General features: G+C 42.9%; 1 protein-coding gene across 7 annotated transcripts in view; it reads right to left on the reverse strand.

Annotated features, from left to right (window-relative positions):
* The window catches only part of LOC126428309 (1,5-anhydro-D-fructose reductase-like), a 107,560-nt gene that overhangs the window by 23,137 nt on the left and 60,165 nt on the right, over positions 1-24,258 (reverse strand). For all 7 annotated transcript variants that reach the window (XM_050090240.1, XM_050090236.1, XM_050090241.1 and 4 more), the window contains exons 5-6: positions 23,685-23,941; positions 1,839-1,998 (exon numbers count right to left, since the gene is read on the reverse strand). In XM_050090240.1, coding sequence (XP_049946197.1) covers positions 1,839-1,998; positions 23,685-23,941 — 417 coding nt within the window. The remainder of the gene's footprint in view (positions 1-1,838; positions 1,999-23,684; positions 23,942-24,258) is intronic.

The following is a 24,258-nucleotide window of genomic DNA, read 5'->3' on the forward strand; positions in this document are numbered from 1 at the left end:
TTTATGAAAATGGAGATTGTGAAGTCACCGTGATATAGAAGAATGGGATAAAATACATTACTGGCCATGAAAACTGCTACACCACGATGACATGCTACAGATGCTAAATTTAACTGACAGGAAGAAGATGCTGTGATGTGCAAATGATTAGCTTTTCAGAGCTATCACACAAGGTTGGCGCCGGTGGCGACACCTACAACGTGCTGACATGAAGAAAGTTTCCAACCAATTTCTCATACATAAACAGCAGATGACCGGCATTGCCTCATGAAACGTTGTTGTGATGCCTCATGTAAGGAGGAGAAATGCATACCATCACATTTCCAACTTTGATAAAGGTCGGATTGTAGCCTATCGTGACTGCGGTTTATTGTATCGTGACGTTGCTGCTTGCATTGGTCGAGATCCGATGACTGTTAGCAGAATATGAAATCGGTGGGTGCAGGAGGGTAATACGGAAAACCATGCTGGATCCCAACGGCCTCATATCACTAGCAGTCGAGATGACAGGCATCTTATCCGCATTGCTGTAACGGATCGTGCAGCCACATTTCGATCCTTGAGGCAACAGATGGAGACGTTTGCAAGACAACAACCATCTGCACGATGCCATTTTGCTGCAGCATGGACTATCAGATCGGAGACCGTGGCTGTGGTTACCCTTGACGCTGCATCACAGACAGGAGCACCTGTGATGGTTTACTCAACGACTAACCTGCACGAATGACAAAACGTCATTTTTTCGGATGAATCCAGGTTCTGTTTACAGCATCATGATGGTTGCATCCGTGTTTGGCGACATCACGGTGAACGCACTTTGGAAGCGTGTTTTCATCATCGCCATATTGGCGTATCACCCGGCGTGATGGTATGGGGTGCCATCGGTTACACGTCTCGTCACCTCTTGTTCGCATTGTCGGCACTTTGAACAGTGGATGTTACATTTCAGATGTGTTACGACCAGTGGCTCTACCCTTCATTCGATCCCTGCAAAACCCTACATTTTAGCAGGATAATGCACGGCTGCATGTTGCAGGTCCTGTACGGGCCTTTCTGGATACAGAAAAGGTTTGACTGCTGCCCTGGTCAGCACGTTCTCCAGATCTCTCACCAACGTCTGGTCAATGGTGGCCGAGCAACTGGCTCGTCACAATATGCCAGTCACTACTCTTGATGAACTGTGGTATCGTGTTGAAGCTGCATGGGCAGCTGTACATGTACACGCCATCCAAGCTCTCTTTGACTCAAAGCCCAGGCATATCGAGGCTGTTATTACGGCCAGAGGTGGTTGTTCTGGGTACTGATTTCTCAGGATCTATGTGCCCAAATTGCGAGAAAGTGAAATCACATGTCAGTTCTAGTATAATATATTTGTCCAATGAATACCCATTTCTCATCTGCATTTCTTCTTGGTGTAGCAATTTTAATGGCCAGTAGTGAAAAAGAAAGTCATAGCAACAGAAAGTACTACATTAACTATCTAGTCATCTGGAACCCCCACAATTAACATTTCAGCTTCAAGAGTCTACCCCTAGATGCGAGAACTGCAGCCAACAACAAGAGAAAATGAAGATAAGTAAAAAGTCTTGTATATCTTATGCCTCTCTAAGCTTTCGACACTTTTGCAGAGACAGAGAAATTTAATGGTGATGTGTGGGAGGGTAATATTACACACTATTAGTCACGTCCTTTCCTGTTCAACTCACAAATAGTGAGAGGAAAAAACAACTGTCTATATGCCTCTATATGAGCCCTAATATCAGGTAAAGAGTAAAAATAAAGTGTGACCAAAAAGCTTCAAAACTGACTAACAACCAAAACATGGTATGATCACTTACATCGAAGTTCTGCTTGATGCGATCAGGGTTGACACTTTTTGGGATGACCACAATGCCTCGCTGTACGGTGTGACGCAGTAACACTTGAGCAGTCGTCTTCTTGTACTTCTCTGCAATACGTGACACTACCGGATCTGTCATGGGGCTCAAGCTTACTAACCTGAAAAGGGAAGCAAAGGAAGGACATCCACCCATTAATCTCATTTAACTCTTGACTCTAAAATATTCTGCTTTCTTACAGTAAAGTTATAACAGTGACACTAAAGCATTGTCAATGGGTGTGTACATGGGAGTTGAATGCTCAATAAGCCACTGCAGATAATTGTAAAGGCAGAAAGGCTTCAGTAATGAAGTCTTCTTTGGTTATTAGCTGAGTCAAGATGTTACTCTGCCACAGAACAACACCTCGATTTGGCTGATAATCCGAGAAGATTTATCATCAAAATTAGTTGAGAAACGTTGCATTTCCATAAGGGCTTCAGTACTCAATTCTTCCTCCTAACCATCACTCCCACCTCAAACTAAAGCTGCAAATGTTTTTTTTTTTCAGTTTTTATTCCATCACATCAACAATTTACTGGAACATGTATTTCATGCAATGCCACTAGGAAGAAGAGTGTAAAAAAACTTTAACTATAAGTGTAAAATTATTTAATTGTATCTAAAAACAAAGATGATGTAACTTACCAAATGAAAGTGCTGGCATGTTGATAGACACACAAACACAAACATACACACAAAATTCAAGCTTTCGCAACCAACGGTTGCTTCATCAGGAAAAAAGGAGAGGGAAAGACGAAAGGATGTGGGTTTTAAGGGAGAGGGTAAGGAGTCATTCCAATCCCGGGAGTGGAAAGACTTACTTTAGGGGGGGGGGGGGGGGGGGGAAAGCCTGAATTTTGTGTGTATGTTTGTGTGTCTATCAACATGCCAGTGCTTTCGTTTGGTAAGTTACATCATCTTTGTTTTTAGATATAATTTTCCCACATGGAATGTTTCCCTCTATTATATTCAAATTATTTAATTGGATAGATAAGAATTCTACTCACCAAGCAGCGGCAGAACACAGACATAAAAGACTGCTGTGATTGGCAAGCTTTTGGAGCCAGTGGCTCCTTCTTTACACAGAAGGGTTGAAGGGGAAGGAAGAAGGGTGAAGGAAAAGGACTGGAGAGGTCTGGGAAAAAGGGTAGATTTCGGGAAAGTCACCCAGAACTGCATGTCAGAGGAGACTTATAGTATAGGATGAGAATGAAAGACTCCTTTTCCTTCACCCTTCTTCCTTCCCCTTCAATCCTTCTGCCTGAAGAAGGAGCCACAGGCTCCAAAAGCGTGCCAATCACAATAGTCTTTTATGTGTGTGTTCTGCTGCCACTTGGTGAATAGATTTTTTATCTGCCCAATTAAATAATTTGAATATAATAGAGGGAAACATTCCACGTGGGAAAAATATATCTAAAAACAAAGATGATGAGACTTACCAAACGAAAGTGCTGGCAGGTCGATAGACATACAAACAAACACAAACATACACACAAAATTCAAGCTTTTGCAACCAACGGTTGCTTCGTCAGGAAAGAGGGAAGGAGAGGGAAAGACGAAAGGATGTGGGTTTTAAGGGAGAGGGTAAGGAGTCATTCCAATCCCGGGAGCGGAAAGACTTTCCTTAGGGGGAAAAAAGGCCAGGTATACACTCGCACACACAAATATATCCATCCACACATACACAGACACAAGCAGACATATTCAAAGGCAAAGAGTTTGGGCAGAGATGCCAGTCGAGGCAGAAGTGCAGAGGCAAAGATGATGTTGAATGACAGGTGAGGTATGAGTGGCGGCAACTTGAAATTAGCGGAGATTGAGACCTGGTGGATAATGGGAAGAGAGGATATATTGAAGGGCAAGTTCCCATCTCCGGAGTTCTGATAGGTTGGTGTTAGTGGGAAGTATCCAGATAACCCGGACGGTGTAACACTGTGCCAAGATGTGCTGGCCGTGCACCAAGGCACGTTTAGCCACAGGGTGATCCTCATTACCAACAAACACTGTCTGCCTGTGTCCATTCATGCGAGTGGACAGTTTGTTGCTGGTCATTACCACATAGAATGTATCACAGTGTAGGCAAGTCAGTTGGTAAATCACGTGGGTGCTTTCACACGTGGCTCTGCCTTTGATCGTGTACACCTTCCGGGTTACAGGACTGGAGTAGGTGGTGGTGGGAGGGTGCATGGGACAGGTTTTACACCGGGGGCGGTTACAAGGGCAGGAGCCAGAGGGTAGGGAAGGTGGTTTGGGGATTTCATAGGGATGAACTAAGAGGTTACGAAGGTTAGGTGGACGGTGGAAAGACACTCTTGGTGGAGTGGGGAGGAATTAAATAATTTTGTCAATAATTGATTGTTTACATTGCTCTATTAACTATAAGTGTGTAGCATTCTGCGCAATATTAGCGATGGTGCTAGATTACTCTTTCTCCTCAAATCCATTTTTGGTTTCTCAGTTGAGGCCCCATGGCATAAACAGCCCAATCAACATGGTGACACATATTCTTGATTGGGTTTAAATCTGGGTTGTTTGGTTGCCAGGGGAGTACAATAAACTCATGCTGGTACTCCTTGAACTTGCTTGTAGTGGTGACATGTTGCCCAGGGATATATGCATACTTTTCTTGGTCCATCCTGCCTTCCAGATCTTTGAGATCACCACGTACAGAATGCTGAGTTGGGGATTTTCTCCACTCAGGGTCTAAGTGTTTGTGTTGTCCTCATCATTCAGGAATCAGTGAGACTGGAAGGTGAAAAGACTGGGAATTTGTACAAGTGCTGATAACTGCACTGTTGAGTGCCCCAGAAACCAAAATCATCATCATCATCACCACTATTGAGGAGCATTTAGTGACAAGGTGATTACAGATCATCGTCCAGGGCTGACTTAGACAGGGAAGTCATTTAGTGAACTCTTAGAGACAGTTGTTGTAAATTGCATTTGCTATGTACTGTGAAGTTTACCTATGATTATTTGCACTCAGCCATTGAGGGTCTTTTTTGTGTTACATTAAATATAGTGTTGCAGACTTCATTATTCGACAAATCACACAGATAAGTAAACCTTTTTAACTCATTTGTGTGACTTTGGTCCTAATTTGTTGCAGTGTTGTAGAATCTTCATTCTCCTATCCTGTTACCTGACCCTGGGGCATGGCTGTGTAATAGTGGCAGGGAGAAATTGTTTTAGGAGTGTACTGCACCAGAAGCCATTTTACGAACTCACAACCTTGGCCTACTGTAACAACAGTGGCAACTTGGCCTCCACAGTAGTAGCGACGAGGCCTTTACAAAACTGACAATTAGGGTTTACAAAACTGGTGACGAGGGTATACAAAATGAAGCAAATATTTAATAAGGCTCAACTGCAAAAGGCAACACTTCTGGATCGGGAGAGGCGTACTTTTGTTTTTGGCACTCTTAAAGACAGGCTGCAGAGTGGAAGGAAGAAGACACAAGATGAAAGAAGTGCCGGAGTCTCTGCTACAATTGAACAATCTCCTACAAAATTGACATGGAAATGTGCCTCAGAACTTGGTATACTGAGGACAAAAATGTGAGATCACATGAAAAAAAGTCCTTAAGGTGAGATTTTTCTGAATGGAGTTCGTAAGTAAGTTACCAGATGAGTGCCCTTTAGCATGCCACATTTTATACTTAATTTCCAAATGCAGTGAACTGTGCCAAGGTCATGTTTTCAGATGAATGTGTTATATATTACACCTCACTTACTATAAATACAGGGTGTCCACAATGAGACTCGAACATTTTAATATCCTACATCTTTTTCATTTCAGATGGTGGACCTGTGAATCCTGAAAGGGCAGACAGAGCAACTCAACAAGTTTCAATTGTTTTAGCAAAATGGAGGATATGAAGGAGTGTGCACAAGTGGTCTGGTGGTATGCAGAGACAAAATCGGCAACACAAGTGCAAAGAAACTTTCGTCGAGTTTACAACAAAGCGCCCCCATCGTTGAAGACTATAAAGAAGTGGTCTGATCAGTTTTTGGCTACTGGGAGTGTTGCGAAAGGGCATGGTGGTGGTAAGCCTGGGATCAGCGAACATCATGTGGAACAAGTGCAGCGGTCATTTGAACAAAGTGCACAGAAGTCAGTGCGACAGGCAGCACGAGAACTTCGTATGAAATGTTCAACAGTGCACAAAGTGCATCAGAGATTACGTTTGTACGCATATAAAGTGCAGGTTGTGCAAGAAATCAAGCCTGATGATCGATCAAAGCGAGAAGAATTTGCACGTGTCATGTTAGATTGCATTGCTGTGGGCGAGACATTTTTATCACGCATGATGTTTACTGATGAGGGAACCTTTCACGTATCAGGGGCAGTCAATCGTCACAATGTGCATCTGGGGTCTGAAAATCCACATGCACCTAGGGAACACATGTGTGACAGTCCGAAAGTTAATGTGTGGTGTGGTTTGATGATAAATCGCATTGTTGGGCCATTTTTCTTTCAGGAGCCGACTGCGGATGGAGCCATCTACCTGGACATGTCGGAACAATTTGCCATGCCACAGATAACAGACCTGCAGCCAAATGTGATGTTTCAACAGGACGGTGCACCACCCCATTGGAGCCTTGGCGTCTGAATATTTTTAAATGACACATTCCCGCAACGATGGATTGGCCGTGGAGGTCCAATTCCTTGGCCGCCACGTTCGCCCGACATAACCCCCCTCGATTTTTTCTTGTGGGGTTATGTGAGATATCGGGTATACGCTACACCACTAAAGGACCTGCAAGACTTGAAACAGCGCATAAGAATTGTCATCAACTCTGTCACAGAACAGATGCTCCACAACACATGGCACAAAATCGATTACAGACTTGATATTCTTCACGCTACCCGTGGTGCCCGTGTTAAAGGGTACTGAACCGTCCACCTGTGTATGAAAACTTGATGAGCTGCAGTATGATTTCCCTGTATTTGTTCGTCAATAAATTGTGTTTCTCCTCAGATTTTATGAGTTCAAATGTTGGAGTCTCATTGTGGACACCCTGTACTGTCATTTGGGTCAAAGGGAATCCTCATCACATAGTCGAGTTAGAAAGAAACCTGCCTCATGTACTGATACAGGCTGCAAAGACACTGCAACATCTGCTTGGACCGCAGTTTATGGAAGGGACTGTCAATGGTGCAAATTATTTGCACATGCTACGAATATGATTAATACCTCAGCTAGAGGAAAAGGGGCCTCACAGTACACACACAGTTGGAGCAAGATGGTGCACCTCCATACTATGCTTTTGCAGTGCCCGAGTTCCTAAATGAACACTTCCAGGATGTGGATAGGTCGTGGTTCAACAGTAACACCAGTTCCCTCGAAATGGCCACCAAGAAGTCTGTCCTCACCACACCTGACAGCTCGTTAGGGGAGTCATTAAAGTGCATATGTCTGCTCGTCGTCATGCTATGAACAAAGAATTGCACACACTGTTGATGATGTATTTCAGACTATAACACCAGACATGTTCAAGAATACGTCAAGAAGAGCATGGAGGCATATGGAAATGTGCTTAAAGTGTGATGGGGGACATACCAATATCCTGGAAACTTAATACGTAAGTAAATACTTGTGCTAAAACAAATCAAATCAATGAGCATTTGGTACTAGGAGGTATGCGGTGTCTCACACACTGTGTAGATGTAAAAGTCTAGTGAAGATGCTACTGTTCCACAGAGAATAGCAGTTGATATTTGTCCTTTATTCATTTTCATTTCTTCTAGAACAGTGGTCAGCCTGGGGGCTGCACGGACCAATTTCGTCTATCCAGCAGAGCTATCATCTTTTCAGTCACAATACGTACAACAAAGCTACCAGAGATGAAATGTTCTCGGGTGATCAGCTGAGAGGTGGCATCAGCTTGTCACAACATTTCAACAAGTTTCGTACACACGGTCCTCGCTTGATGGTGGGAATGAAATTCATCGAAATGTTGCGACAAGATGACGCCACCACTCAGTTCATCACTCTAGAAGACAGTTGTTTTCAATTTTATTTCACTACTCTGTTCAAGAATTCATGCCCTCAACACTGTATTGGGTAAGAAATGTCAAAGCACTGTCAAGTTGCTTTGTTTTGTGGACATCTGTAAGCATTTTCAGAATACAATGGAACACAATTTGTGAAAATTTAAAAGATACGTGACAATCCCATGTAAAACAGTTTTTGAAATTTGTGGTAACTCATCACAAAGTATTCTTATTGTGAACCACCTGTTTTCACAAATTTTCTCATTCACTTTCTCAACTAAACCACCACTGACAATGGGACCCTCCATACTGTAAATCATGGATTTTGAAGCTCTTCCAATATGTTGTAGAGGCACTTACCCTGAGTACCTGGCTATCCGCTTTTTTAGTGATGGGCCTCGGTTTTTGAGAAAATCAATTTTGAAGTTTATTGCGCCCTTTGTATACCCATAACATTACGTATATTCCAAGCAAGTCAGTGTAGCGCAATGGTAAAGGGTCACGGCTACTGTGCTGAAGGTACCATGTTCAGATCCTGCTTTTTTTTCCAAAATCAATCAAATTTTTCAATTTTATTTCAAAGAATATCAACAAACAGTGTAAGGTGTGCAAAATTATGAAGATATATTCAGTTATTAATTTTTCCAAATATTAATTCCATTTGTGGTTCGCAGTTGGAGTTCCAAATGTTTGTACAACGGTCGCTTCTTGTATTACCTGAGATCGATCTCCGCCCATTATCGTCCCCTCTCCCACGAAGAATGTTTGTCATAACAGGAACCCCAGCTCCTAGCGGCAGCCAATGACGATGTAAATTGCTTTTCTTTACGTTCACATCTAACTTCAGTGTCAGTTGCTCACAAAGCGTCTCTAGTGCCGTGTGTTAGAAAAATTCTGTGAAATGGAAGAACCAAGTGTTTCTGCAGTAGTGCAGCCAGAAGAAGATCCACAAGGAGATGAGTTGAATGAAGGATCAAAAGGCGAAATCACAAATGCCATTAAATAGGCCGAAAATCTACTTCGCGATTTGAATCTCATAACGAATACACCGCCTAGCATGATCTCTGCCAATTCTGTTGCAATTGGCAAAGAGATATGTATCGCAATACAGGATCTCTTGGCTGAAAGACAGATCATTATTGATGATGAATTGATAGATTTCATCGAAGAAGATGAACTAGGAGACTATGTTGCGAACCACAAATGGAATGCATATTTGAAAAAATTAGTAACTGAATATATCTTTATAATTTTGTACACCTTACACTGTTTGTTGATATTCTTTGAAATAAAATTGAAAAATTCAGTCGCTGTTATCAAAAAAAAGTACACGAGCAGGATTAGAACACAGTACCTCCATCGCAGTAGCCATGAACTTTTGAAAAGTTATGTGTGCTTCACTGTTTTTTTTTCTTTAACTAATTTGTGCCTGATTTTATTCTGAGAAGCTCAGTAATGTATGTAAATACCGTAAATGTAAATGTGATTCAAAAAGTAATTGAAGTGAAGTGAAGCACAGCTGGACAGCAAGAAACTCTTTTGCGCACAATCCCCGCAACGATAGTATTAGAGAACCTTTGAGTATGGACTCTAAAAAAAAAAGCAAGACAATTGATTTTATTTAAAAGAAGACTGTTAATCCGTATCTTGCGAAAAGAGGACGTGTTGCTAGGCCATCACTCAGAACGTATTGTTACATTCAATGAAAATTGATATTTTAGTGATAGAACCAAGTAAAGTACGAGGGCTATCCAAAAAGTACATTACGTTTTCATTTGTGTCCGTTAGGGGCGGGGCTAGTGCGGCCATCTTGGTGTCATGGCATTCCGCCGCTCAGTCGGCATCCTGCCGTGTTAGTGAGAGGTTCGTGCTGTACTCTGTTGAGTTACTGTGACAGTTTGAAATGTCAGCGTTAATTGAAAATGCCGCAAAGTGTGAAGCGCGTGCTGTAATAAGGTTTCTGACTGCAAAAAACTGTACACCGATAGAAATCTATCGGCAGCTTTGTGAAGTGTATGGGGACAACATAATCACTGAAGGTGGAGTGCGTCAATGGGTCATAAAATTTAAAAATGGCCGAACTAACGTTCACGACAAAGAGCGAAGTGGAAGACTCAGCATAGTGACTGCCGAACTTGTCGAAAAAGTCGATGTCGCGGTTTGTGAAAACCGTAATTTCACAATAATGGAACTCTCTATGAGTTTTCCACAAATTTCACGAAGTTTGTTGCACAAAATCATTACCGAAAAGCTTCGTTACCACAAGCTTTGTGCAAGATGGATACCAAAAATCTTGACAGAGATTCACAAAAATCAGCGAATGGCTGCAGCGTTAACGTTTTTGGACGCTTACGAGAAAGATGGCGACTCATTACTCGATCGCATCGTTACTGGTGACAAAACATGGGTTAAGCATGTGAACTGTGAGACAAAATTGCAGTCAATGCAGTGGGGGCACACAAATTCCCCCCAAAAGCCCAAGAAATGCGTGCAGACAATGTCGGCAAGGAAGGTGATGGCGACTGTCTTTTGGGACAGAAAAGGTGTGATTTTTGTGGATTTCCTGGAAACAGGCACTACAATAAACTCTCAAAGGTATTGCCAAACTCTGCACAACCTCAGAAGAGCAATACAAAACAAGCGCAGGGGAAAGTTGGCCTCAAAGATCTTGCCGATTCACGACAACGCCCGGGCCCACATGACAAAATGCCACTCGTGAAGTCCTCGAATCTTTTAAGTGGGAGTTGTTTCCTCATCCACCGTACAGTCCCGACCTGGCACCGAGCAACTTCCACTTATTCCCAGCAATGAAGAAGTGGTTGGCTATGCAGCATTTTGATGACAACGCACAGCTTCAAGAAGAGGTAACCACGTGGTTGAAGGTGCAGGCGGCCGAATTTTACGACGAAGGAATTTCCAAGCTCGTCCATCGCTACGATAAGTGCCTTAATTTAAATGGCAACTATGTAGAAAAGTAGTATTTAAGTATGGCTTTCATCTGTATATAATAAAAAAAATTTCCAATACTTTATTTATTTTTAATTCCAAAACGTAATGTACTTTGTGGATAGCCCTCGTATGTGTAAGAGTTGCCAAAAATTTATGTATACAAATTTTCTGGTAGCGAAGAACAGAGATATCTTGTTTTTGGAAAAGGAGGTGAACTTCATTGTCGTCGCCGTCTATCAATCGACAGAATTGTAAGTGTACAAAGTTCACTAAAATACAGGAAAAGAAATACATTCTCTATAGTTTTCATTCAATAAGTAACAATCTCTCATAATTTCTTGATTACAGTAATTGGATTATGTCCCATATCCATCCACACATATACAGACACAAGCAGACATCAATGTCTGCTTGTGTCTGTATATGTGTGGATGGATATGTGTGTGTGTGTGTGCGAGTGTATACCCGTCCTTTTTTCCCCCTAAGGTAAGTCTTTCCGCTCCCGGGATTGCAATGACTCCTTACCCTCTCCCTTAAAACCCACATCCTTTTGTCTTTCCCACTCCTTGCCTCTTTCCTGATGAGGCAACAGTTTGTTGCGAAAGCTTGAATTATGTGTGTATGTTTGTGTTTGTTTGTGTGTCTGTCGACCTGCCAGCACTTTCATTTGGTAAGTCACGTCATTTTATACCTTTACTACTGCGCTACACTGACTTCCTCGAATTATATGTAATGTTACAGGTATACAAATCATGCAATGAACTTCAAAATCAATTTTCTCAAAAACCAAGGCCCGTCACTAAAAAGCCAGATAGCCAGATACTCAGCGTAAGTGCCTCTACAACATATTTGAAGCGCATCAAAATCCGTGATTTACAGTATGGAGGGTCCGATTGTGAGAACAGGAGACCACCCCCTCTGTGCTTCGTCATGAACACACCCTGAGGAGCTGTCACCAGAGTTATTGGGGGAGGTTATTATTTTTCAAAGATCGACCTGGCAGAGGCGTATTTACAGCTGCCACTTGACGAGGAATCTAAATGCCTTCTAGTTATCAATACCCCATTTGGATTTTATCAACACCAGCATTTGCCTTTTGGTGTGGCAAGCATGCCAGCTATACTTCATTGCTTTTTGGAGCAACTTATTGCATCAGTTCCAGGCTGCATCAATTATTTTGATGACATGGTAGTGTCTGGTGACTCCACAGGGGAGCATCTGCAGAACCTTCATGCTCTGTTTTCTGTTTTACAGCCTGAGGGTGAAAGTGCAGGTTGCACAAAAGACAGCTTTTTCAACTGCCAATCATTTATTTGGGTTATGAAGTGTCATATACTGGCATTAAACCATTGTACCAGCATAGTGATGCTATTACCACCCTGCCACACCCCACATCCATCAAGAAATTACAGGTTTTTTTAGGAAAAATTGCATACTATCACAAATTCATACCAGACGTTGCTGCTGTGCACAGCCACTCCACGAATTATTACGTGGGTCACTCCAAAAGAAATGTACACTATTTTTGTAAAAGTACAGTTTTCATTCTGCATGTGTGAAAGTTTTACAGTGTGTAGATACATCCTTCCCACTTGTTTTCAAACTTAGTTCAACCTGTTCCCATGAATGGCGCTGTCACAGCATGTCTTCAACATGGCTGCTACACTTGACGTTCGTCAGAAGCAACGTGCTGTCATAGAATTCCTGTGCTGTGAAAAACGAGACAGTGGGAAACTTCCAGAAGAGGTTGGAAAAGGTGTACGGAGATGCTGCTGTCGATCGCGGTACAGTTAGTCGGTGGGCAAGCAGGTTACGTGTTACGTGATGAAAGCAGAAACAGCAATATTGAGGATTGTCCTCACAGCAGCAGGCCTCGTACTGCACACACTCCAGACAATGTGCAGGGAGTTAATGAATTGGTGACTGCTGACAGATGCATCACAGTGAACGAATTGTCATGCTACGTTGGGATAGGGGAAGGAAGTGTTTGCAGAATACTGAAAGTGTTGGCATTAAAAAAGGTTTGTGCCAGGTGGGTTCCCAGGATGTTGACAGTGGCTCCCAAAGAAACGAGAAAAACGGTATGCGGCGAACTTTTGTAACAGTACGAGAATGGTGGAGATGAATTTCTTGGTAGAATTGTGACAGGTAATGAAACGTGGCTCCAACATTTTTCACCAGAGATGAAGAGGCAATCAATTGAGTGCCATCATGCAAATTCACACAAGAAAAAAAAATTCAAAACCACACCTTCTGCTGGAAAAGTTATGGCTACAGTGTTTTTTGATTCCGAAGGACTCTTGCTTGTGTACATCATGCCAAGTGGAACCACCATAAATTCTGATGCATACGGGATGACACTGAAGAAACTTCAAGCTCGGCTGAGTCGCGTTCGACCAAATTGGCAAAAGCAGGATGTTTTGCTGTTGCACAACAATGCACGGCCACATGTCAGTCAAAAAACCATGGAAGCGATCACAAAACTCGGATGGACAACACTGAAACACCCGCCTTACAGTCCTGACCTGGCTCCCTGTGACTATCATCTCTTTGGGAAACTGAAAGACTCGCTTCACGGAACAAGGTTTGAAGATGATAACTCCCTTGTGCACGCTGCCAAACAGTGGCTCCAACAGGTCGATCCAGAATTTTACCTTACGGGTATACAGGTGCTCGTTCCAAGATGGTGTAAGGCAGTTGAGAGGGATGGAAATTATGTGGAGAAATGAAAATATTGTTCAAGGATGTATCTACACACTGTAAAAGGTTCAAACATGTAGAATAAAATATGGATTTTTAAAAAAACAGTACATAAAGATGCTCCTTTCCACTGGGCCCCAGGTTGTGACCAGGCATCCAAGCTGTTGAAATCTAATCTGCAGTTGGCCCCTTGTTTGGCACTTTTAAGCCAGGCCAGTAACTTGTGTTAGCAACGGACATGTCTCAGTCTGGCCCCGTGTCATCCATGTTCATAACCGTGTGGATAGAACTGAATGCCCTACTGCATATGCCTCTGAATCCTTAAATTCAGCACAAAAGCATTACCCTCAGACAGAGGACGAGGCTTTGGCAATCGTATATGCTCTAAAAAAATATTAATGTTTTTCTATACGGATCCAAGTTTCACCCGAGCACAGCCCACAAACTGATGGTTGTCTCTTTTTAAGTCTCTGTTTTAGAGGTCCAAACACATAAAAGTCACACAGTGAAAGGTCGGGACTGTACGGTGGATGTTCCAGCGTTTCCCACCAAAACTGCGGCAATGTCATCTTCACCGCTTTGGCTGTATGTAAGAGGCATTATCGTGCAGGAGGATAACGCCGCTGGACAACATGTCTCGGCATTTCGACTCGATGGCTCGTCTGAGGTTCTGTAAGGTGGCTTGATAACGCTGGGCATTGATGGTGGTTTCCTGTTCCAGTAACTCGACAAGCAGTGGGCCCTTGTGGTCAAAAAAGGAGGACATCGTGGCCTTACCGGAACTGGTTGCACGGCCTTTGATTTCTTTGGAGGTGGGGAATTTGCATGTTTCCACTGTTTGCTCTGATGCTCGATTTCCTGTTCAAAATGGGGACACCACATCTCGTCACCTGTGACAATATGTGTGACAATATGCAATAGAAAGCCGTATTCCTCCTGACGATAACATTGCAAATGACTCAAGACAGTACCATTTGAGTATTGCACTGTTTGGCTGTCAGTTGGTGGGGAACCCTCTGTGCACAGATTTCTCAAAAGTTCAAGTGTTAGTGCATTACAGTGTGGGCGGTGCTCGCGCTAATACCCAGTAACCGATGGATCTCCTCCACAGCGATTCTGCAGTTGTCCAAGACTAAAGCATTCACTTCCGCAACCATTTTCAGTGTGATGACACGAAGATCCTGTCTGGGACGAGCATCATCTTCCAGTGACTCGCGACCCTCGAGGAATTGTTAGCGGCATTCCACAACACTTGAACGAATCGGACTGTACTCACCCTACATGGCCTTCATCCGTCGATACATTTCATGGCCTCCAACTCCCTCTGCCACCAAAAATCGAATCCCTCCTCATCGCTCCTGCTTACTCGCCTGCACGTTCGGTAGTGGACAATAACTTGTGTGATCACCTCCTCTTTGGCATGAGACCGCACTGGCACTATGCAACATGAAACGGTGTGCGCGCGTCAATCTCTCTGCCGATAGATGGCGCCACCGTACCCGCAGTTATGTGGTGCCACCTTACGGGTGAGGCAAAGGTAGACACATTGACCAGGTTTCATTTGAATGAACCTCATAGTTCAAATGGTTCAAATGGCTCTGAGCACTATAGGACTTAACTGCTGAGGTCATCAGTCCCCTGGAACTTAGAACTACTGAAACCTAACCAACCTAAGGACATCACACACAGCCATGCCCGAGGCAGGATTCAAACCTGCAACCGTAGCAGCTGCGCGGTTCCAGACTGTGACGCCCACAACCGCTCTGCCACTCCGGCCGGCTGAACCTCACAGTTCCCTTCTACAGCTGTAGACTGGTTGAGTCATCATTCCCAGTCTTGTTAGCAATGCTGAAAGGCTTCAACTGGTGGAGCCTTTAACATGTCAGTCACATTCTTTTGAATGTACTACAGAGTCCCACAATTATGTCGTTTTAAGGCATTTTTTCAATTTTGGGGAAAGAGAAAAGTCATAGGGACTCAGATCAGGTGAAAAGTGACTGTGGAATAACAGGAACGCCTTTTGAAGTCAAAAATTCTGTGATGGAAGTGGGCGTGTGACACGGAGTGTTGTCATGATGCGCCATCCACTTGCCTGCAATTTCCGGTCTCACTCAGTTCACCCTCTTCCTGAGCCTTTTGAGGTCATCTTCGATCTTCGTAAAACACCTGGTTGACAGTTTGTCCTGGAGGAACAATCTCACAAGAGGATGCACACATTCAATGTTTTCATTGGTTTTTAAAGCTGAAGGTCTCCCTGAGAAAAGTTCATCTTCAGCGTGTTCTCGGCCTTCGTAAAATGATTTGTACCACAGAAAAACTTGTGCTCTTTATGAGAAATTTTTCCCCGTAAGCCTGATTCAACATTTCAAGGGTCATACTTGTGAATTCCCCAAGTTCGACACAAAACCTGATGGCATAACATTGCTCTAAATTCCGCTATTCCATTTTTTGTACCACACAACAAAATACAGCTTTGGTGATGGCACTTTCAAAACCATGCAATGACTGCATGGAACTGAAACTAAGACTGAACATCAGGAAGGGATGAGCATACCAGTCTACACAAGTAGAACAACACAGCATTGCCATTTCTCTCACAGTGTAGTCAGTCTTATTGTTTTTCTCGTACACCTCATAAATTTGTGAGAATGTACATTTGGAGCACAGAACTGTATGGCACTGTGGACTCAGAAAACTGGAAAAGAAGAGGAGTGAATCATTTTAGATGTGGTACTACAGAAGGATTTTGAAAATTAGGTGAAGTGTTAAGATGAAAAATGAGGTGGTTCTCTGCAAAATCAGCAAGGAGATGAACAAATGGAAAATATTGACGTAAAGGAGGATGGGACGAAAGGACATGTGTTCAGCCGTTTATGAACAACTTCCATGGTACTTGATGGAACTGTAAGGGGAAGACAGATTTGAATACACTCAGCAAATTTTGGAGGAAGTTGAATGCCAGTGCTACTCTGAGATGACGATGTTGGCACAGAAGAGGAATTCACAATGGGCTCCATGAAACCAGAGAAAAAAACAAAAGGACAAGTCTAATTAGGACTAGTGCTGTGGAGTTTTTGTACAAACTTAATTATGTACAAGATTTTCAGAAACAGACTGAAAAGCTTGTAATGGTGTTGTAGGGTAGATTGTGCTGAGAGATAATTGTTAAGAAAACAGTTTGATAAGTTGTAACATTACTCATTTAATTAGCATTGCTGCTAGCCAGTCAGGTCATTGTACACCACTGGCCATTAAAATTGCTACACCATGAAGATGATGTGCTACAGACGCGAAATTTAACCGACAGAAAGAAGATGCTGTGATATGCAAATGATTAGCTTTTCAGAGCATTCACACAAGTTTGGCGCCGGTGACAACACCTACAATGTGCTGAAATGAGGAAAGTTTCCAACCGATTTCTCATACACAAATAGCAGTTGACTGGCATTGCCTGGTGAAACGTTGTTGTGATGCCTCGTGTAAGGAGGAGAAATGCATACCATCACATTTCCAACTTTGATAAAGGTCAGATTGTAGCCTATCGCGATTGCGGTTCATTGTATCGTGACATTGCTGCTCACGTTGGTCGAGATCCAATGACTGTTAGCAGAATATGGAATCGCTGGGTTCAGGAGGGTAATACGGAATGCCGTGCTGGATCCCAACGGCCTCGTATCATTAGCAGTCAAGATGACAGGCATCTTATCCGCACGGCTGTAACGGATCGTGCAGCCACGTCTCAATCCCTGAGTCAACAGACGGGGACGTTTGCAAGACAACAACCATCTGCACGAACAGTTCAACGATGTTTGCAGCAGCACGGACTATCAGCTCGGAGACCGTGGCTGCGGTTACCCTTGACACTGCATCACAGACAGGAGTGCCTGCGATGGTGTACTCGACGAAGAACCTGGGTGCACGAATGGCAAACCATCATTTTTTTGGATGAATCCAGGTTCTGTTTACAGCATCATGATGGTCGCATCTATGTTTGGCGACATCGTGGTGAACGCACATTGGAAGTGTGTATTTGTCATCGCCATACTGGCGTTCACCCGGTGTGATGGTATGGGGTGCTATTGGTTACATGTCTCGGTCACCTCTTGTTCGCATTGAGAGCACTTTGAACAGTGGACATTACATTTCAGATGTGTTACGACCCGTGGTTCTACCCTTCATTCGAGCCCTCTGAAATCCTACATTTCAGCAGGATAATGCACGACCACATGTTGCAGGTCCTGTACGGGCCTTTCTGGATACAGGAAATGTTTGACTGCTGACCTGGCCAGTACATTCTCCAGATCTCTCACCAATTGAAAACATCCGGTCAATGGTGGGCGAGCAACTGGCTCATCACAATACGCCAGTCACTACTCTTGATGAACTGTGGTATCGTGTTGAAGCTGCGTGGGCAGCTGTACCTGTACACGCCATCCAAGCTCTGTTTGACTCAATGCCCAGGCGTATCAAGGCCGTTATTACAGCCAGAGGTGGTTGTCCTGGGTACTGATTTCACAGGATCTATGCACCCAAATTGTGTGAAAATGTAATCACATGTCAGTTCTGGTACAATATATTTGTCCAATGAATACCTGTTTATCATCTGCATTTGTTCTTGGTGTAGCAATTTTAATGGCCAGTAGTGTATTTGAGCACTTGCACATGGTAAAATGCGGTAATGTACAGATATCTGTAGGTTCTTGAGTTACCATGTGTTGAAATGGTAATTAAGAGTTAAAATGTGCCCATTTCATAACTGATAAATTTAAGCCAGGTACATTTCTTTGCTTTGAGGAAACCAAACGAAGAACATATTTGGTGACACTGTCCTTGTCAGGCTGCTTGAATTTGCATGTGCAACAACCTAATTGGCTAACTTCAATGCTAATTAAATTGGATACCACTACATATCACATTTTTCTTAGCAATTATTTATCAGCACACCCTACCTTGCAATGCCCTTACTTTTTTTTTTTACTCACTGAGCCCGTGCACTTTTTTCTATTCGCCACCATTTCAGCAACTTGTGTGTCCCTAATCAACCAAAGTTATCCAATCAGGGAAATGGGGTGTATGGTTTAACGTGGTATCCAAACTGCGTGTTGTTTCTGGTGAATCCTCACATCATTGAGAGCTTAAGTCTACGTTCAAACAATACAAAAAACCTTTGGTCAGATCGGGATTCAATCGCACGACCTCTCAATTTCCATTACACCCCCCCCCCCCCCCCCACACACACACACACACACACACACATATACTCTTTACTACTCAACCACCTGGCCCAAGATGGATATAAATAGTTCATCTGCAAGTTTTGATGACTGAGTTTGTGAGTATCAAAACATTTGATGTGTATGGCCCTATCTTTTGATTGCATTGACTTGGTAGAAGGTAAAGTTATTTACGCTACCAAGGGACCACAGACCTTAGTATTTGATATAGATTTCAACTTGATATATCTACCCTTTTCTGACTTAAACGAGTCTTAACAGATGGATGACAAATGGCGAAATAAATATTTTTTAGGTGACATAATTGCAAATTAACAACTTCTGATGTTTTTTTAACTTGCGCTGTGAAACTTTGCTTCTTGCTAAATTTTATTATTGTAGGTCAACAGGAAGTATCCTACAGGTTCTGATGAGTAAGTTTTCGAGTATCAAAATATGGGATATAAACTGATTGAATAGCGTTAAGAGCTTAATTTTTTTTTGCCCCGCCAAAGGACTATAGACCTTAGTACCTGACAAAATTTCAACTTATATGCATACCCATTCCTGAGAGAAAGGGTTCTTGATAGATAGACAGATGGACAACAAATGGACAGAAAATATTTTTAAAGTCCATGTTGGAGTATCAAACAATATTGTGAAAAGGATAGATTGCCACTCACCGTAAAGATCACCCACTGAGTTACTATTCACCATAAAGCATAAAGACAGCCCATTGAGTTACAGTCTTTCATTGTGCCTGTATACAACTCAAAAGGTCATCTTTATGGTGATTACAATCTACACTTTCTGTAATACTGCGGAAAATATTTTTTTAGTGTGAATTAATTGCAAATTGACAATTTTCAAATTTTTTGCTTTACTTGCACTGTGGAACCTTGCTCCTTGTCAAATTTCATGTGTGTATGTCAACGGCAAGCGCTCTATAGGTTTTTATGAGTGACATACACGAGTTCAGTGTCTATATTTGATGGTGCCTGTATAGTCCAGTGCAGTAGTTCTTCAGACATGCATGCGTACATGTCAGTAGGAAAAGAAACCTCTGGCAGTTAATAACTGTATTGAATCATGAAATGTATAGACATGAAACTTCCTGGCAGATTTGGCAGATTAAAACTGTGTGCCGGACTGAGGCTTGAACTCGGGACCTTTGCCTTTCGCGGGCAAGTGCTCTACCATCTGAGCTACCCGAGCACGACTCACACCCGTCCCCACAGCTTTACTTCTGCCAGTATCTCGTCTCCTACCTTCCAAACTTTACAGAAGCTCTCCTGTGAACCTTTCAGAACTAGCACTCCTGAAAGAAAGGACACTCTGCTGCAGAGTGAAAATCTCATTCTGGAAACATCCCCCAGGCAGTGGCTAAGCCATGTCTCACCAATATCTTTTCTTTCAGGAGTGCTAGTTCTGCAAGGTTCGCAGGAGAGCTTCTGTAAAGTTTGGAAGGTAGAAGGTAGGAGACGAGATACTGGCAGAAGTAAAGCTGTGAGGACAGGTGTGAATCGTGCTCGGGTAGCTCAGATGGTAGAGCACTTGCCCGCGAAAGGCAAAGGTCCCGAGTTCGAGTCTCGGTCCGGCACACACTTTTAATCTGCCAGTAAGTTTCATATCAGTGCACACTCTGCTGCAGAGTGAAAATCTCATAGTGTATTGACAAATTATGAATATGGCACAATAGCTAAGCAGTTTACCGGAAACAAGTGAAAATTTGTGTTTGACTGTGAATCAAACCAGATTTACCGATTGTCATGAGTGGTCACCTTAACAACTTTGGCTATCGCTTTCGGGACTGACCCAAATCTCCGTGTCCCACTGTCTCCTTCTCATAGTGCTCACACAATTCTGTGATTCCCACACAGGAAGAGACGTATTTATGAGGTACTGGGAGAGACTTAATGCCTGGAAATTAAGTCATGTTTTGTTCTACTGCCACCGCAGCACTGGTTTTGCTGTGCCATTCGTATGCACTCGCCTCTCCACTACATTTCCTTCCCAGTGATGCCATTACATATTTGACAACCTCTGAGCCTACTGACTATGAATTGTGTTTTGTAATATGGTTTTTTAACATAGAGAATGTTAAGCCAGCTGAAATTTATCATCAACTTGTAGAGATTTATGGCGAAAATGTAATGACTGTTAGATTGGTGAGAAAGCAAATGAGACAATTAAATGATAGAAGAAACAATGTTCATGATGAAGCACAGAGTGGACAACCATCTATTCTCAGTGGTGGTTTGGTTGAGAAAAGTGACCGCCGATGAAACTTCGGTTTGTCTATGTACCGACTTGACAGAAAATCCTAGGAAGTTCTGGTCTTACGTTAAATCAGTAAGTGGCTCGAAACAGCATATCCAGACACTACGGGATGATGATGGCATTGAAACAGAGGATGACACGCGTAAAGCTGAAATACTAAACACCTTTTTCCAAAGCTGTTTCACAGAGGAAGACCGCACTGCAGTTCCTTCTCTAAATCCTCGCACAAACGAAAAAATGGCTGACATCGAAATAAGTGTCCAAGGAATAGAAAAGCAACTGGAATCACTCAATAGAGGAAAGTCCACTGGACCTGACGGGATACCAATTCGATTCTACACAGAGTACACGAAAGAACTTGCCCCTCTTCTAACAGCCGTGTACCGCAAGTCTCTAGAGGAACGGAGGGTTCCAAATGATTGAAAAAGAGCACAGATAGTCCCAGTCTTCAAGAAGGGTCGTCGAGCAGATGCGCAAAACTATAGACCTATATCTCTGACGTCGATCTGTTGTAGAATTTTAGAACATGTTTTTTGCTCGAGTATCATGTCTATTTTGGAAACCCAGAATCTACTATGTAGGAATCAACATGGATTCCGGAAACAGCGATCGTGTGAGACCCAACTCGCTTTATTTGTTCATGAGACCCAGAAAATATTAGATACAGGCTCCCAGGTAGATGCTATTTTTCTTGACTTCCGGAAGGCATTCGATACAGTTCCGCACTGTCGCCTGATAAACAAAGTAAGAGCCTACGGAATATCAGACCAGCTGTGTAGCTGGATTGAAGAGTTTTTAGCAAACAGAACACAGCATGTTGTTATCAATGGAGAGACGTCTACAGACATTAAAGTAACCTCTGGCGTGCCACAGGGGAGTGTTATGGGACCATTGCTTTTCACAATATATATAAATGACCTAGTAGATAATGTCGGAAGTTCCATGCGGCTTTTCGCGGATGATGCTGTAGTATACAGAGAAGTTGCAGCATTAGAAAATTGCAGCGAAATGCAGGAAGATCTGCAGCGGATAGGCACTTGGTGCAGGGAGTGGCAACTGACCCTTAACATAGACAAATGTAATGTATTGCGAATACATAGAAAGAAAGATCCTTTATTGTATGATTGTATGATAGCGGAACAAACACTGGTAGCAGTTACTTCTGTAAAATATCTGGGAGTATGCGTGTGGAACGATTTGAAGTGGAATGATCATATAAAATTAATTGTTGGTAGGGCGGGTACCAGGTTGAGATTCATTGGGAGAGTGCTTAGTCCATCAACAAAGGAGGTGGCTTACAAAACACTCGTTCGACCTATACTTGAATATTGCTCATCAGTGTGGGATCCGTACCAGATCGGTCTGACAGAGGAGATAGAGAAGATCCAAAGAAGAGCGGCACGTTTCATCACAGGGTTATTTGGTAACCGTGATAGCATTACGTGTTTAATAAACTCAAGTGGCAGACTCTGCAAGAGAGGTGCTCTGCATCGCAGTGTAACTAGCTCGCCAGGTTTCGAGAGGGTGCGTTTCTGGATGAGGCATCGAATATATTGCTTCCCCCTACTTATACCTCCCGAGGAGATCACGAATGTAAAATTAGAGAGATTAGAGCGCGCACGGAGGCTTTCAGACAGTCGTTCTTCCCGCGAACCATACGCGACTGGAACAGGAAAGGGAGGTAATGACAATGGCACGTAAAGTGCCCTCCGCCACACACCGTTGGGTGGCTTGCGGAGTATAAATGTAGATGTAGATGTCACTGCAGAATCAGAATGACAGTTGATAGATGGATTTTTTTTCCTCATTACACGATACATTTTCAACATACAGCACAATGTGCAAATGCTGACACTTTATCGTGTTTACTGATCGATCTGGATCCAGAGATTGAAAAAGAGGATTTGCTATGTTTTTATTTAGGTGTTACGCTTACCGCTAATGTCAATCCTGTTACTCCTTTATTACTTATGTCTCTCTTCATTTCATTCTCAATCTATAGTGAGTGCTCTTAGGCTGTTTACTCCATTTAACAGATCCTGCAGGTCTTCCTCCCTTCCAATGAGGTTAGTGACATCATCGGCGAGTATGGTCACTGACATATTTTCACCGTGAATTTTAATCCCACTCCTGAATATGATACTGGCTGTTGTTGTTGTTGTTGTTGTTGTTGTTGTTGTGGTCTTCAGTCCAGAGACTGGTTTGATGCAGCTCTACATGCTACTCCAGTGCCAACTGCAACCTATATCCTCCTGAATCTGTTTAGTTTATTCATCTCTTGGTCTCTACTCTAAGGTTTTTACCCTCTGTGCTGCCCTCCAATATTAAATTGGTGATCCTTCATGCCTCTGAATATGTCCTACCAACCGATGCCTTCTTCTAGTCAAATTGTGCCACAAATTTCTGTTCTCCCCAATTCTATTCAATACCTTCTCAAGAGTTATCAGCATCCTTCTGTAGCATCAAATTTCGAAAGCTTCTATTTTCTTTTTGTCTAAACTATTTAATGTCCATGTTTCACTTCCATACATTGCTACACTCCATACAGATACTTTCAAAAAAGACTTCCTGGCACTTAAATCTATGCTCGATGTTAAATTTCTCTTCTTCAGAAACGCTTTCCTTGCCATATGGTCATACTGGCTATATATGCAATAAACTTACTTGCTGGCATCACCGCCTCTTGCGTGGAACAGGTTGGGCATCTGAGGAGACCCCAATGGAGCGAATGCGCAGACCGTCACGTCGAGTGCTTTGCAAAAGGCTGCCAACTCCCGCTGCTGGAAGTAGATGTGCAGCTCCACCTGCAGGTTGGCCGGCTTGATGCGAGCAGCCTGCCAGATGCGTTTTATCTGGCTGGAGTTGAAATTCGACAGCCCGACGGAACGGGCTCGACCGGCGTCCACTTGTGCTTCCATCGCCTGTGAGATGGCAAAAAATGTACAAAAATTATTGAGACACAAATGCCGAAGGAACATCTTTCACTTTTACAATACACTGCTAAAGTAAAATCAAACAATGGAAAATCCAGGATGGAATGCAACAATATTTTGAAAAGAAAAATTGCTACGCTCCATATAGTGGAGATGCTGAGTCACAGATAGGCACATCAAAAAGTCTCTCACAAATATAGCTTTCGGCCAGTAAGGCCTTTGCCAAAATTAGACAAAAAACACACACATACACACTCATACAAACGCAACTCACACACACACGACTGCAGTCTCAGGCAACTGAG

This window comes from Schistocerca serialis, chromosome 12 (assembly GCF_023864345.2).
Source record: "Schistocerca serialis cubense isolate TAMUIC-IGC-003099 chromosome 12, iqSchSeri2.2, whole genome shotgun sequence".
Lineage (NCBI taxonomy): Eukaryota > Metazoa > Arthropoda > Insecta > Orthoptera > Acrididae > Schistocerca > Schistocerca serialis.